At 39.9% G+C, this 14,906-nt stretch overlaps 1 protein-coding gene across 1 annotated transcript in view; it reads left to right on the plus strand.

Annotated features, from left to right (window-relative positions):
• Positions 1-14,241, plus strand: part of RPAP3 (RNA polymerase II associated protein 3) — a 56,046-nt gene extending 41,805 nt beyond the window's left edge. Inside the window, exons 16-17 of the mRNA XM_083182639.1 lie at positions 10,688-10,788; positions 13,833-14,241. Coding sequence (XP_083038765.1) covers positions 10,688-10,788; positions 13,833-13,918 — 187 coding nt within the window. The 3' untranslated portion in view covers positions 13,919-14,241. The remainder of the gene's footprint in view (positions 1-10,687; positions 10,789-13,832) is intronic.
• Positions 14,242-14,906: the final 665 nt, after the last annotated feature.

Here is a 14,906-nt window from a genome sequence, read left to right on the forward strand (position 1 = left end):
CATGGTGGGGAGGCCTGTAGAGAGTCTATTGAAGGGGAGAGGGGAAAGAGGAAGCTAGTAAAGAATTCAAATGGGTCCTGGGGTGAATCTAATCACAATATTAGAGCCATATCTAAAAATAAACATAAATTAAAATGCTTACTGGCTAATGCAAAAAGCTTAGTGAGTAAAATCGGGGAGCTAGAAACGGTGATCAGTAGGGACGACTACGACATCATTGGTATTACAGAAACATGGTGTAATGAGTCGCATGACTGGGCATTAAACATGGAGGGATATACACTCTACAGGAAAGACAGGGAAAATAGAAGGGGAGGGGGTGTGTGCCTATATGTAAATAATAACTTAACATCATGTGAGAAAAATATGAGCACAGACCTGGAAGAAGACAACTCTGAGACAGTGTGGGCAGAGATAACCGACAATAATAAAAAAACAAAAAACAAATTTATAATAGGGGTATGCTATAGACCACCAAATATAAATGAAAGGGAAGAGTCTCTTCTTTTAAACCAAATAAAACAAGCATCAAATCAGGATCAGGTATTCATTATGTGGGATTTTAATTTACCCAACATTGATTGGGAAAACGAAACGGGTAAATCAGCAAGAAGCAATGGGTTCTTTTTTTTTTTTTTTTTGTATAACAATTTTTATTATCGATAAAGACATTAAATACAGACAGTATAATTATTGCACAAAGTACGCACATGTTGTAATTGGGTGACAATAACAATAAAATCTGCGATTTTACAACAAAAGTGCATTCTTGATTCAATGTGTCAATTTATCAATACATTTTTTCTTTTTCTTTTTTAGAAATTAACCAAAGAATCAAATCAGGGGTTGTAATAAGTGAAAATAAGGGAAGGAAAGGGAGGGGGGGGGGGGGGGGGAGGGGTATTAGGAAAAAGGTGGTCATCCAGGATTCGGTACCTTTATTCATACATTAGTAATATATATCATCTTTTAGGAGTAGTATTAATTTATTTATAACCAATATCAGTATCTAAATAGCTAGTTAGAGATATTTCTCATCAGTGACCAAGTTGTGTTTTCAAAAACTTTCATTATGGAATTATAAATTTCCGTTGGTAAGTATGTTAAATATATCTCCCATTTTTCATTAAAGGTTTTTACCCCCTTCTCGATATCATAGCAAGCAGTACGTCTATCATAGTGGAGGTATACTAACAACTCAGACTTGAGCATTTCAATAGATGGGCTCGTTTTCTCCAACCAATGTCTTAATACCAGTAACCTGGCTAATGTGGTCAGTGTTACTAAGAAGGGTAATAACTTAGTCTGTATCATACCTGGGTGCCATGGTGTGAAATCGGCCAATAAAAGTGGTTTCCATGAAAATTGAAGTTTAGTTTTTGTTATTGCTTCAATAAAGTTATGCACCTTAAACCAGAATCTCTTTATCTTAGAGCATTGCCATATATTATGTATAAACGTAGCCGGAGATAGAGAACATTTCGGGCATTTAGGTGAGGCTGAGTTATGGCAGTGGCTCCATTGAGCTTGAGAAATATAAGCTCTATTGAGGAACTTCAAGTGTAATTCTTGTAACTTGGCCGACCTCAACCATTTTAACACATCAGGAAGCTGTCCAATGATATCATCTATTGACGAGACATCTGGGAAATCCTGTGACCATGACTTCCACAATCTGCCCCAAATTTTTTCTGTATTTGATGGGAGTAAATCTGAATAGATATATCTAATTTTAAATTTTGTCGTCTCTGCTAATTGAAACAAAGAACTCAAAGGGGAAGGGGTTGTGCGATGTAATATTTGTTCATATGCTCCTGGTTTGACCTTACTGTGTATGTAATGTCTTATTTGCAGATAAACAAAAAAATGGGAATTAGGTATATCATATTTATCTCTTAATTGTTGAAATGAATACATATTGCCGCCGGGATCAAAAACTTGGCGAATCGCTGAAAGCCCTTTCTGTTTCCAGTGTGAATAAAATGAGATGGTTAATGAGGGGGGAAAATCTGGGTTTCCCCATAATGGGATAAATTTAGTCACACTAGGGTCAGTGTTGAATCGTTTGTGAATGACGGACCACGCTGTATATGTTCCTTGGAAAAATAAGTTTCTGGCGATCCCCTCTGGCAATCGGGAACGTTTTAAGTGCAAAATAGCCGCCGGGGCATATGGTGCAAATAGTGCGTCCTCCAAAATTTTATTAGTAAATTGGGAATGGCCTAAACACCAATCTAAAATGTATCGAAATGCTGCCGCACATGAAAATGTAAAAATGTCAGGTAAGCCTACTCCTCCCTTACACTTAGGCTGATGAAGTCTCTGTGTTGCAATTCGGGGTTTTTTGGATCGCCAGATAAATTTACGAAAGAGTGTAGTGCATTTATCCGTATCTGATTTATGTAGGAAAAATGGAATCATCTGTAACGGGTAAGCTAATTTTGGAAAAAGAATACTTTTAACTACGGCTATTCTGCCAAGAAGTGATAAAGGAAGATTCATCCATTGTGCAGTTTTTTGTTCAATTTTTGTTATTACAGAGGGGAAATTTGCTTCATATATTTTTGAGATTTTTGGGGTAATGTTGATGCCTAGGTATTTAATTTTAGATGATATGATAGGGAAAGTCTCCACCAAAGGTGTGCAAGAGGAAGCAAGATCTAATCTAGTTAAGGGCAGCACTTCAGATTTAGATGCATTAATTTTGTAACCAGCAAATGAACTGAAGACCGAAATTAATTGCATGATGTGTGGAATTGATACATTAGGGCGTGAAACAAATAGTAGCAGATCATCTGCGAATAAAGATAATTTCAGTTCCACTTTGCCTACTTGAATACCAGTGAATTGTGTAAGATTGCGAAGAGCTATAGCCAAGGGCTCCAGGACTAGGGCAAAAAGTAATGGGGAGAGAGGACACCCCTGTCTGGTTCCTCTCTGTATGGAGATGGGGCTAGAAAGATAATTGTTGGCGACTATAACAGACGAGGACGCAGAATTAAGGTTACGAATCAAATTTACAAACTCTGGTGGGAATCCAAACCTAGTGAGTGTTTCATAAAGATGGTCCCAGACCACGAGGTCGAAGGCCTTTTCAGCATCCATTGCAATGAGAACTTGTAAAGTATCCTCGTGAATATCATCTAGATTCTGTAAAAGCGCCAAGACCTTACGTATATTTGAAACCGCACTACGTCCCCATATAAAACCTGTCTGGTCCTCGTGTATTATAGTCGGCAAAAGCATCTTCATTCTATTGGCGATTATTTTAGTAAAAATTTTATAATCAACGTTTAATAACGATATAGGGCGGTATGATGATGGGAGTAGGGGATCTTTATTTGGCTTTGGGAGAAGTTTAATGATTGCGTCACTGAAGTAGGGTGGAAGGTGTTCGCCCAATAAAAGTGAGTTATAAAAGGAGGTGAGTATAGGAGTGATAGGCTGTGCTAGACATTTGTAGAATTCTGTGGTGTAGCCGTCTGGCCCAGGTGATTTCCCGGACTTGAGATCCTTAATTACAGTTATCACCTCATGCTCCGTTATAGGAGCAATGAGCATGGATTTTTGTTCATCTCTTAATCCCGGGTGGGAAAAAGTTGACCAGAATTGTTGCTTTTGATTCAGGTCAATTGCGTTTTGGGTGTATAAATCGGTATAGAATGTATGCAAAATATCAATGATCTTGGGGCCTGTAGATTGAATAACATTTGATTCATCTCGCAGTGCAAGAATGGATGTCGAAGATCTTTCTCCATTTAGTAGGTTGGCCAGAATTTTGCTGTTTTTATTACCATGTAAGTGGAATTGATGTTTATTTTTGTTGATTCTTCTATCAGCCGTCATTTGGACTAATGAATCTAGGTTGGTTCTACATTCCTTAAATTTAGCGGTATGTGAAAGCGAATGTGTACATTTCATGTTTTCGTATGCCTTAGTTAACTCCAGTTGTGCATAACGTAATTTGTCTTGGTGTTGTTTATTATGTTGTGCCATATGTGATATTAATTTACCCCTCAAAACTGCTTTCGCTGTTTGCCAATAAAGGGCCGGGTGTACTTGATGTTGGGAATTAGTCAAATGATATTCGGTCCACATTGATTGGAGGGTATCACGAAATACATTAGAGGACATCATGCCAGAGGGGAAACGCCACAACCTGTAGCTACCTATGGGAGCCTGGGTGTAAATATTAATCCAGACAGGAGCATGGTCCGTCAGACCCAAAGTCTCAATCCCTGAGGCGTTAATTTTTGAGGCCAAACCATCCGAGGGCAGGAAGTAGTCTATTCTAGTAAAAACTGAATGAGGGTTTGAATAAAAGGAAAACTCCCTTTCAATCGGATGATGGAGTCTCCATATGTCAACCAAATGCAAGGCGTTAAGTAAAAAGGGGATGCCATATTTTCTGGGAGGGGATGGAGATGTAATTGCGGGCTGTCTATCTAGGCATCGGGACACCAAACAATTAAAATCTCCGCCTAAAATTATGTTAGACCCTAGATATGGTAACAATAAATTATACACAGCTAAAAAGAATGACTTATTATAAGTTGTTGGAGCATAAATATTGCAGAAAACATATTGTTTATCAAATAATCGGGTAGTAATCAACACATATCGTCCCTCTGGGTCTGACCGCCGATGCTCCACAACCAGAGGTAGAGACCTCCTCATTAATATGGCTACTCCTCTGGATTTAGAAGTATATGATGCATAGGCTACATTTTTTTGACCTAACATCGAAAGTTTCTCATGTTCGGAGTCTGTAAGGTGGGTTTCTTGTAAAAAAGAAATATCTGCTTTATGGATATTGAGATATGATATAATTTTGCGACGTTTCGCCGGGGAGTTTATGCCCTGGACATTCCAGGAATAAGCAATTAAATTAGTCATTATATTTAGTGTTAAGAGATTCAAGTAACGAGCCAACAGTCAGACCAAGAGGGTACATAGACAATAAGCATAAATATTCAAATCTACAGCATGTATAATAAATCAGTTGTAATTCCCGCATCAAAGGGACCTTATGAATTATCCTGGCGACCATACACATTAGTGCATAAAAAGGTTCTAATGGGTGGACTAGGGTAGGGAAGAAAACCGTGGGATAAAAATAACTATCTTTGTATTTATGTTGGAGTACCAACAACATAGGGGTACAATAACATAACCATGGAAACTCCATATGGGAGTAAATATTTAAGGGCAGGGGCTCCCTGCATTTCCCTTATTATTAGTGCACATCTAAACAAAACTTATCAGTAGTTATCGCTATTGGCTCATGCGTATCAATACACTGATATGTATAGCAGATGAGAATAAGAAAAAACATAAAACGTATTAGAAATTCTGTGAGGCCACAAATAATTTCACATCTATGAAAAATAAAAAAAATACCTGTAACCTGTAATACACCTGCTTCAAGTCCGATACATACATTTTGATCAGTGGGAACTAAAAGAGAAACTGAAATCTCTATTTGCAATTGAAACCACTTAGTCCTTAAACGATAGCCAATGTTCAGTCCAGGAACCAGTAGTCGTTAATTTGAAACATCCTGTTGAGAAGCGCTAGCTTCTTCCATGTAAGCCAAGGCATCTGCGGGTGTAGAGAAGTCCTTGTATCCCGACTCTGTGAATATGCGTAATCTGGCCGGAAATAAAAGCGCAAACTTGCGTTGAGCTTGGATTAATTTAGAGCAAACCGGGGTCATTTCTTTCCGTGCCCGAGAGACTTCTATTGAATAATCTTGAAAGATTAGGAGCCGATTCTGCTGCCACTCGATCTTTTCTTTTTTGCGCGCTGCCATCCATATGGCGGATTTGTGTGCTGAATTTAGGCATCTAAATATTACAGTGCGCGGGCGTCTGGAGTCACGCATAGGACCCAGCCTGTGCGCCCTTTCCACCGCAAAATTAGGCAGTTCAGATGATAGCTCCAGAATTTGTAGAAGGTCTGAACTTATAAAAGAACACAGGTCTGGGCCCTTGAGGCTTTCTGGTAGGCCAACTATGCGCAAGTTATTGCGACGAGAGCGGTTCTCTAGATCGTCGACTTTAGCGAGAAGTTGGCGGTTAGTATTTCTCACCTGGTCCAGATCTTGTTGCATATCATATAAGGCTTGTTCATGTTCTTCAATTTTATTTTGGTTTGCCACCACTTGCAATTCTGTAGATTCTAGTTGTTCTTTCAACTCTCTAAGAGCAGCAGAGAATTTGTTTGCCTGAGCTTCTACGATAGGAGTAACCGTGTCTTTTATAGCTTTGACAATGTCATCGTATGTTAGCGCCATTGTAGGTTTACGTTGTGAATCTTGTCCCTCCTGTAGATCTGTAATCCCACCAGGTGATGTTGGTTTTGTAGCACTGATGGTAGTAAAAGAGTCCTCTGTCTTTGCTAAACGGGAACGTTTGGTAGAAGCTGGAGTGTGTGATCTACCAGACCTACTCATATCCACCGAGTGGCAGCAAATAGATGCCCAATACTTAGACTGTTCAATAATGACTTCAGAAAACTAGAGATGTTTTCCCTGTGCAGGATTTGATAAATGATGTGCCAATTTGCATTTGTTTGCGCACTATTGTAAAAGTAGATCAGTCAGATATTAAATTGTAGATTCATGAGGGAGTCCCCAATGCCCATTTTTCACATAACATGAGGCATGATCATCTCTATGCCCCCCGTGAGATCTGATGCATCACAGCAAGGGAGGGTCTTTGCATTAGAGAGGGTATTTAAAGCTAAGTTTAAACTGGAATATAGTCACCCAATAACAAATACCGTGATATATATGGTTGTAGAGATCTTATCACTATAAATCTCCCACCTCAGTAATATTTTGGTCAAAGCCCCTATGTGTCCTTGTTTAAAATATTTGCAGCAATGGCAGATTATACTTGCTGTTGATCCCAAAATGGCGCCTCAGCGTTGATGAGGTGCACAGCGTGCGCCCGTCCCAGATCCCGATCAGCGCCACGTATCCTCAGATGTGCCCCACCGTGGAGATCCACCTCCGCACCAACGGTGGGCGGCAGACAGCAGACAGCGAAGGCGCCCTCAGAGCGTGGCGAACCCGCGTCACCAGATGGAAGAGAGCCGCCTCGGAAGGTGAGAGAGCGCTGGGACCGGGCGGTCCTGACAGGCCGCAGGTGTCCGGAACCTGCGTGGACGTCCGAGCGGCCGTTCTTTGTAATGGAACCGGAACCGGGGCACTGGAGGGGGGCTGCCGTTGATGTTCCCGGTCAGTTGACGGAGCGGTTCGTGCAGGGAGACCTTTAAAGTCAAAGTTACGGACGGAGCTCCGTCGCCATGTTACTTGTCTCCCCGAGCTCCAAGCCACGCCCCCAGCAATGGGTTCTTAAGCTTACTTAAAGACCAGTTTATTACACAAACGGTAGAAACTCCAACTCGTGATGAGGCACTCTTGGACTTAGTATTAACAAATAACACAGACTTAGTTTCAAACACAAAAGTAATTGAACAATTAGGGAACAGTGATCACAATATGGTTTCACTGGAAATCAACTTCAGTAAATTACATCAAAAAGGATCTTCAAAAATACTAAACTTCAGAAAAGCGAACTTTGAATTATTCAGGGAAGCCCTAACAGGAATTGGGTGGGAAACGGTTATGGAGGGAAAAAATGCAGAGGAAATGTGGGATACTCTAAAAAAGGTGCTTGATTCACTAACTATTGAATACATTCCTAAAGTAACTAAAGGTAAATTCAACAAAAAAAAGCCACCATGGTTGGACAAAGAAGCAAGGTCAGCTATCAACAATAAAACCAGAGCCTTTAAATTCTATAAAAATAACTTGAATGAGGAGGCATTCGCAAAATACAAAGAATCAAGCAAAACTTGTAAAGGGGTAATCAAAGCAGCTAAAATATTATATGAAGAGTGCATAGCCACTGAAAGCAAAACCAGCCCAAAGAAGTTTTTTAAATACATAAATAGTAAACGTTTAATTAAGGAAAACATAGGCCCACTAACTGATACTAGTGGAAAAAGTGTTACTGAGGACAAGGGAAAAGCAAAACTGTTAAATGAGTTCTTCTCATCAGTATTTACTAAGGGAGAGCAGACTGTGGAACGAACATTTACCACAAACGGGACAAATAAGCCAGATCTCATTGTGGATTTCACGCCGAAGGAAATAATACTGAGGCTAAGCAAACTCAAAACAAATAAATCACCAGGGCCAGATGGGATTCATCCGAGGGTATTAATGGAATTAAGGGATGAACTAGCTACCCCCTACATTATATCTTTAGCAAGTCACTATCGTCAGGTATAGTACCAAAAGATTGGAGAATAATGGAGGTAATGCCAATATTCAAAAAAGGAAAAAAAGAAGATCCCGCTAATTACAGACCCGTTAGTTTAACATCAATTGTGGGTAAACTATTTGAAGGATTTTTAAGGGATGGTATCCAGGAATATTTAGATCATCACCGTCTACTCAGTACTAACCAACATGGGTTCGTGAAAAATCGTTCATGCCAAACTAATCTACTAGGGTTCTATGAAGATGTTCGCAAAAACCTCGATAATGGAAATGCTGTAGATGTGATTTTCCTAGATTTCGCTAAAGCATTTGATACTGTCCCACACAAGAGATTGATTAATAAAATGGAGAACCTAGGATTGGGTGAAAATATCTGCAGATGGGTAGGGAATTGGCTAGGTAATAGAGAACAAAGATTGGTTGTGAATGGTGCCGTATCAGATATGATACCGGTACTAAGTGGAGTGCCCCAGGGTTCGGTTTTGGGGCCCATTTTGTTTAACATTTTTATTAACGATATTGGGATAGGGTTACTCAGCAATGTATCCATCTTTGCGGATGATACAAAACTTAGCAAAGTCATCAAATCATCAGAAGACCTCACCATGCTTCAAAATGATCTTGCAATGCTAGATGTGTGGGCAAAAAAATGGAAGATGAGGTTCAATGAAGATAAATGTAAGGTTATGCACCTTGGGAGACACAACCAGTGTGCAAGTTACAACCTTAGCAGAGAGGAACTGGGTAATTCCATACTTGAAAAGGATCTAGGAGTCCAAATAGACAGCAAACTAGGATGTAGTGCCCATTGTAATGTAGCTACAAAAAAGGCTAATTCTGGCATGTATTAAGAGGGGAATGGAAACTAGGGACTCAAGGGTAATTATGCCACTGTATAAAGCATTGGTGAGACCTCACCTCGAGTACGGAGTGCAGTTCTGGGCCCCACACTATAAAAAGGACATCATAGAATTAGAAAAAGTCCAAAGGCGAGCAAAAAAGCTTATTAGGGGAATGGAGAATTTAAGCTACGGGGAGAGATTAAGCAATTTGGGACTATTTACATTAGAAAAGAGACGTTTAAGGGGGGACATGCTCAACATGTACAAGTATATCAAGGGCCAATATAAGGAACTGTCACACACCCTCTTTTCTACTAGAAAGGAATCTAGGACACGAGGGCATGAGTATAGATTAGAAGAAAAAAGGGTACTTATGTAATATCTGGGCTCCCGTTTTTCTTATGAGACCACATCCCCTCGCGGGGCTCGCTGCGCTCGCCACGCTTTGGGCACTATATAAAATCAACTCCATGCGTAGTTGGATAGTAGGGGTATGAAAAAATGGGGTGCATTTAATATGGGAGCCCAGATAATACATAAGTACCGAAAAAAGATTTCATTCAGCTAGTAGAAAGAATTTCTTTACGGTCAGAACAGTCAAACTCTGGAACTCTCTTCCCAAAGAGGTGGTAACGGCTGGCTCATTAAATGCGTTCAAGGCAAAGTTGGACAAACATTTACTGGAGAAAAACATCCATGGGTACAAATAAGAAATATAATTTGCCTGTAAAATACCAGAACCTTCCAAATCAGCAATGGATATCTATACCAGGTTGAACTAGATGGACGAAGTATTTTTTCAGCCTTACCTACTATGTAACTATGGCCCTTATTCTAGTTTACTCTTTCTGACAAAATCCTTCTTAGATTGACAAAACCATGTGCACTGCAGGTGAGGCAGGTGTTACTTGTGCAGAGAGAATTAGATTTGGGTGGGGTTTTACTTCAAAGTGAGATCTATATTGCAGTGTAAAAATAAAGCAGCCAGTATTTACCCTGCACAGAAACAAAATGACTCACCCAAATCTAATTATCTCTGCACTTTTTAAATCTGCCCACCCTGCAGTGCACATGGTTTTGTCCATCTAAGAAGTATTTTGTCAGAAAGAGTAAACTAGAATAAGGCCCTATGTAACTATGGCTGTCTGTGTTATTGCCCAGTTTGTTTTATCACTGTTTCCAAAAGTGCAATGGAATCTGATGTGCTTTATAATAAACTGTTGTAGATGATGATGCTAATTATATGGATGTGGCTGTGGCATGGGCATTTCTTGTATCTCATGTGAGTTTTGTGGATGTTTAGCTGGAGTTCTGTGTCCATTCTGAGGTGCACATACCCACTGTTGGGTGAGGTACATGTGCCAATGCTAATGTTTATTGGTGTGGCCAGAAACACAATAGGTACTGCGGCTTCACGCTTGAAGATCTATGGATATTTGCATTGGCATAAAGCAGTTAATCTCCTTGGCATAAGACTTCCACAAATTTACGCATTTCAGTATTTAAAGTTTCACCTATTTTTAACGTCTGTGTTGTATATCTCCTTCCCTAGAAATGAGGACGCAGCACTTGTGCTGGAGATCTTACAAAGGTTTTCTCAGCTTAACAGGTTTGACATGGCAGTAATGTTTTTGTCTGGATCCGAAAAAGAAAGTAAGTTCTGAATGCTGAACAGAAGTACATTTATTTCTAACTATTATTCTTAATGTATTGTAATAGCCTTTGATATACCTGGAAATAAAGACCACTAATCCTATAAAAAGATACATTATACATTTACAAAAGTAAACCCTTTATTTAGAGGGCTCTTTACAAAGCTGGAAATGCCAGTGGCATTGCAAAGTGGCTATGTGTACCCTGATGCACCAGCATTCGTTAAGGTTCATACACACTGGGCATTTTTTCCCAGCATATTTGGACAACAATGATGGGGAAAATCTCTGGGGTGAAAATTGCACAGTGCATACACACTGAGCGATATTCACCTTCTGAGTGGCTTTTGAGCTGAATGCAGCTCAAATGATAAAACTGAGCGGCTTTCAGCTCAAAGTCGCCCAGTGTGTATGGGCCTTACAGTAGTATATCATGTTGGTAATCTGTAAAGGAAGTGCAAGCATGTATATATTGTAAGGTGAGTTGTGTCAAATTACGTGAATTAACATGTTTATTGCTGAATGTGCCTATACGGCTTGTATTGTGTATGTTTGCTAACGTAAAGATGTCATTTCCAAATCAGACCTTTAAATGAATTTTAAGGAAGGATATTTTGCAAGTACAGTATGGGAACAATAACTGGCTGGTAGGACTGCAACCTCCTTTGTTCTCCAAAAGTATTTATCACTGTAGGTGCAGGACACAAGGGGTAAGATTTAATAGGATGAGAGATTCAGAAAGTGAGAAATCTCCAGGTTTTTTAAAGCGGCAATCATTTATACAGCAAAATCAAACTGGTTTCTGCGGTGTAAATGAATCTCTCATCCTATTAAATCTTACCCCAGAAGTCTTTCTGTGATTTCAGTGGGATGCCTTTTGCACTTTCCAGGTGTCTCAAAGTGCATTTATAGATGCAATTCTTTAATGACACTATATTTTATTTACTATTGTGATGCATAATAAAAGTAGTGCCAATATCTTGCAATATATTGCTCCGTGTACGGTTTTCATCAGTGACCAGCGATTTTGGCTGAAAATTGCTAGCTATGCTGTCGCTACCTCATTGTGACTAGAAATCACTGGTGCACAGGGCATTGTGACCAGCGATTTTTAGCCATAATCAGAGGAGCATGCTCCTGCGACCAGTGACCATGAAGGGCTGGCAGCGGGAGAGCTTTCCAGGCGATTTATCTCGCACAGCACATGAAATCCCTGGCAATATGGTTGCTCAGCAACCATATTGCCAGCGATATGTGCTGAAATTGCCCCGGTGTGTACACAGCTTAAAGATATCGATAAACAGTAATGCAGAGTTTTACCAGGTTATGCCCAAAAGGCAGAATGGGGCATGCAGCTAAATAAGCGCTTAGTGGTAACTTGTGCATATTTGAGAAAGCTAAATGTATAGCATATATTCTGTAGTTGGTAACTGCTGCAAAGCAAATGTACACATAAAACCTCAATGGGCATTTAATAAGTCATATCATAAAAATTCCCTCACAATCCATTTTACTTAAGTCCCATACACACTGGACGACTTTGAGCTGAAAGTCGCTCAAAACAGCCTGTTTGAGCGGCTTTCAACTTAAAGCTGCCCAGTGTGTATGGCCCGGCGATGAGTGGTGAGCGCTGCTGCGAGCTCCTGCATCATCGCTGGGAAAGCTGTTCATGTGCTGGTAATACCAGCAGATGAGCTGCTTTGAGGATGACTTTGCATAGCGCTGCGCTATGCAAAGCCGCCCGCTTCCCCCCCCCCCCCACCGCCCGCGCAGGGGGAAAGCCACTCAGTGATGCCCACAGCGATGAATGTGAACATCGCTATCCATACACACTGGGCATAGTTGGCCAGTGTTTATGGACCTTTATTATCTAGGTCACAATTTAGTTGGACTTCCTTTTTAGAAACGTTTACAACCAGTAGTCTTTTTAGAGCAATATCTATTAACTTTCTACACAGACTGAACGCTATTTGCAATATTGAGATATATTGGGTATTGACAATGTAAGGCACAGTTGAAGTTTTGCTACTGTTTATCTTTGGGATTAAAGTCAGGATTCTCGGCAGGTAAAGGCATCTACAGTATTTTTCTTTATTTTTGTCCTTAGGAATAATATACTTTGTCCCCAGTTTAATTTTTTTGGCAACATGGAAAGATTTCCCTGTAACAGAAACCATTTATCATCCCACGAATGCCAAAAGTCATGGTATATGTGCCTAGTATGATGTAGGACTCCCTTGGAATACTACTGTAACTTGGCGTGTCATAGATTCCACAAGTTGGTGGAAGACTTGAGAGAGAGAGAGTGACCTATGCTGTCTGGATAGTTTCCCACAGCTACCTGATATTTGTAGGTGCTGGAGCTTTGGATTGAATGGACCTCTACACCATGTCCAATAAATAATTGATAGAATATTCCAGCAGGATAATGTTATCATGTTCACCTATCAGTGTGGGGGAGGAGGGATACATGAAGCCCATTGAGGGTTGCAAACGGTCATCAAGCATTAACACATAGCAGTTACCGTTCAATGACATGTCCAGGCGACCCAACCCATGCCACATGAACACACCCCACACCATTACGGTGTGCCTTGTTGACCATTGTGGTCCATTGCCTCTAGGCTCTAATTGGTGAAACCACAAAGGGATACTCTGGTGGGTCTTCTGCTCCCATATTTGATTGAAGCCAAATATTGCTGCTCTGACTTGCTGGATATGCATCTGGAATGGTACCTCCTGCATTGAATGTGGATGTGATATAAGCCAGTGTTATTTGTCTGTTACTATGGACAATTATGGTCAGACATCGCTAGTCACGATCAATAAGCACATGTGGTCCTCCAATGTCCGTGATGGGTGGAAATGTCCGGTAACGTCTAAAGTTATTGTTCAGGTGAACCCAATATAACTTCACTGCTGAAAAAACATAGTCATTGGGTTTATAAATGATATCTGTTTACTAAGAAGTTTTATGCAGTAAATCTAGATGAATGGTTTGGTAAATATTTACATTGACCCATTTTGGTTGTCTTTCTTTTGCAGATGTGCGCGCCTTATTTGCTTATATAGAACAATCAGAGAAGACTAATGATTCTATAAAGGCTCTAAAGAAGAAGTATGGCCTTTGAGTATTTTTACAAGCAGCAACAAATAATGTATATTAAATGGACAGTTTAAATCTGCAGTTGTGATGAAGCCATATGTCAATTTCCTGTCAAAATTGATTCAACTGAAATTCGTTATAAAATACATTTTGATATGTGTATCTGTTTTATGCTGCTACTATTGGCTGAGTGACAAACATGTGGTATTCACACTCTGTTGCATGTTGAGCTCTCTGTAGTTGCAGTGTCAGTATATTACTTCTACTCAGGTCATGCCATGCTCCATTTGGGTGATTTGCTGTTTTTTTTTTTAATAAGAATAACTGTCTACCAGACAAACAACAATATTCCCTATAGTGCAACTTGTTTTTTTATATATAAGTAATAAAGGTACTTAACAATCCTTTACCCAAACAAGAGGGGAACAGCAGAGAAAATTGATTATTTCCTGAATAAAAAAATGTATTGACGTCTTTGCTTTTGCTCAAATTATGTGAGAATATGCCATGGTTTGTGGATTTTTGTTGGGTAGCAGGTGGTATCATTACTGACACAGCAAAATAGATGATCTCCTTTGTGCATCATTAATGAAATCCACAAAACACCTGTTGATGGTACTGGTGTTCAGAATCCGTGGTTTAGAGTAAAAATAATGACAATCTTGCCAAACTGTTATTGGCTCTCATTCCTGTGTGTCGCCATGATACTCTGCATGCAGAGGTGCCATCAAAAAATGTGTGGTCCAGTACAGCAGGGTCCTTCATGCCCCCCCCCCTCCATATTCTCTGACCCCATGAGAACTGAGGTGTAGCTATGCACAGAGAAAGTACATTCTAAAATACCCCCAGTACTAACATACAAGCATATACACATAAACAAAATTAAGTTACAAATAAATGAAAATATGAACTTTTTTTGTGGCATTGAAAATGGTTTTGCCTCCATTCAGCCACACTAAGGGCAGTATTCAATGAGAATACCTGCGAGGTGCAGCGAATCCTTTTTTGGATTC

Source organism: Crinia signifera, chromosome 4 (genome assembly GCF_055691185.1).
Source record: "Crinia signifera chromosome 4, ASM5569118v1, whole genome shotgun sequence".
Lineage (NCBI taxonomy): Eukaryota > Metazoa > Chordata > Amphibia > Anura > Myobatrachidae > Crinia > Crinia signifera.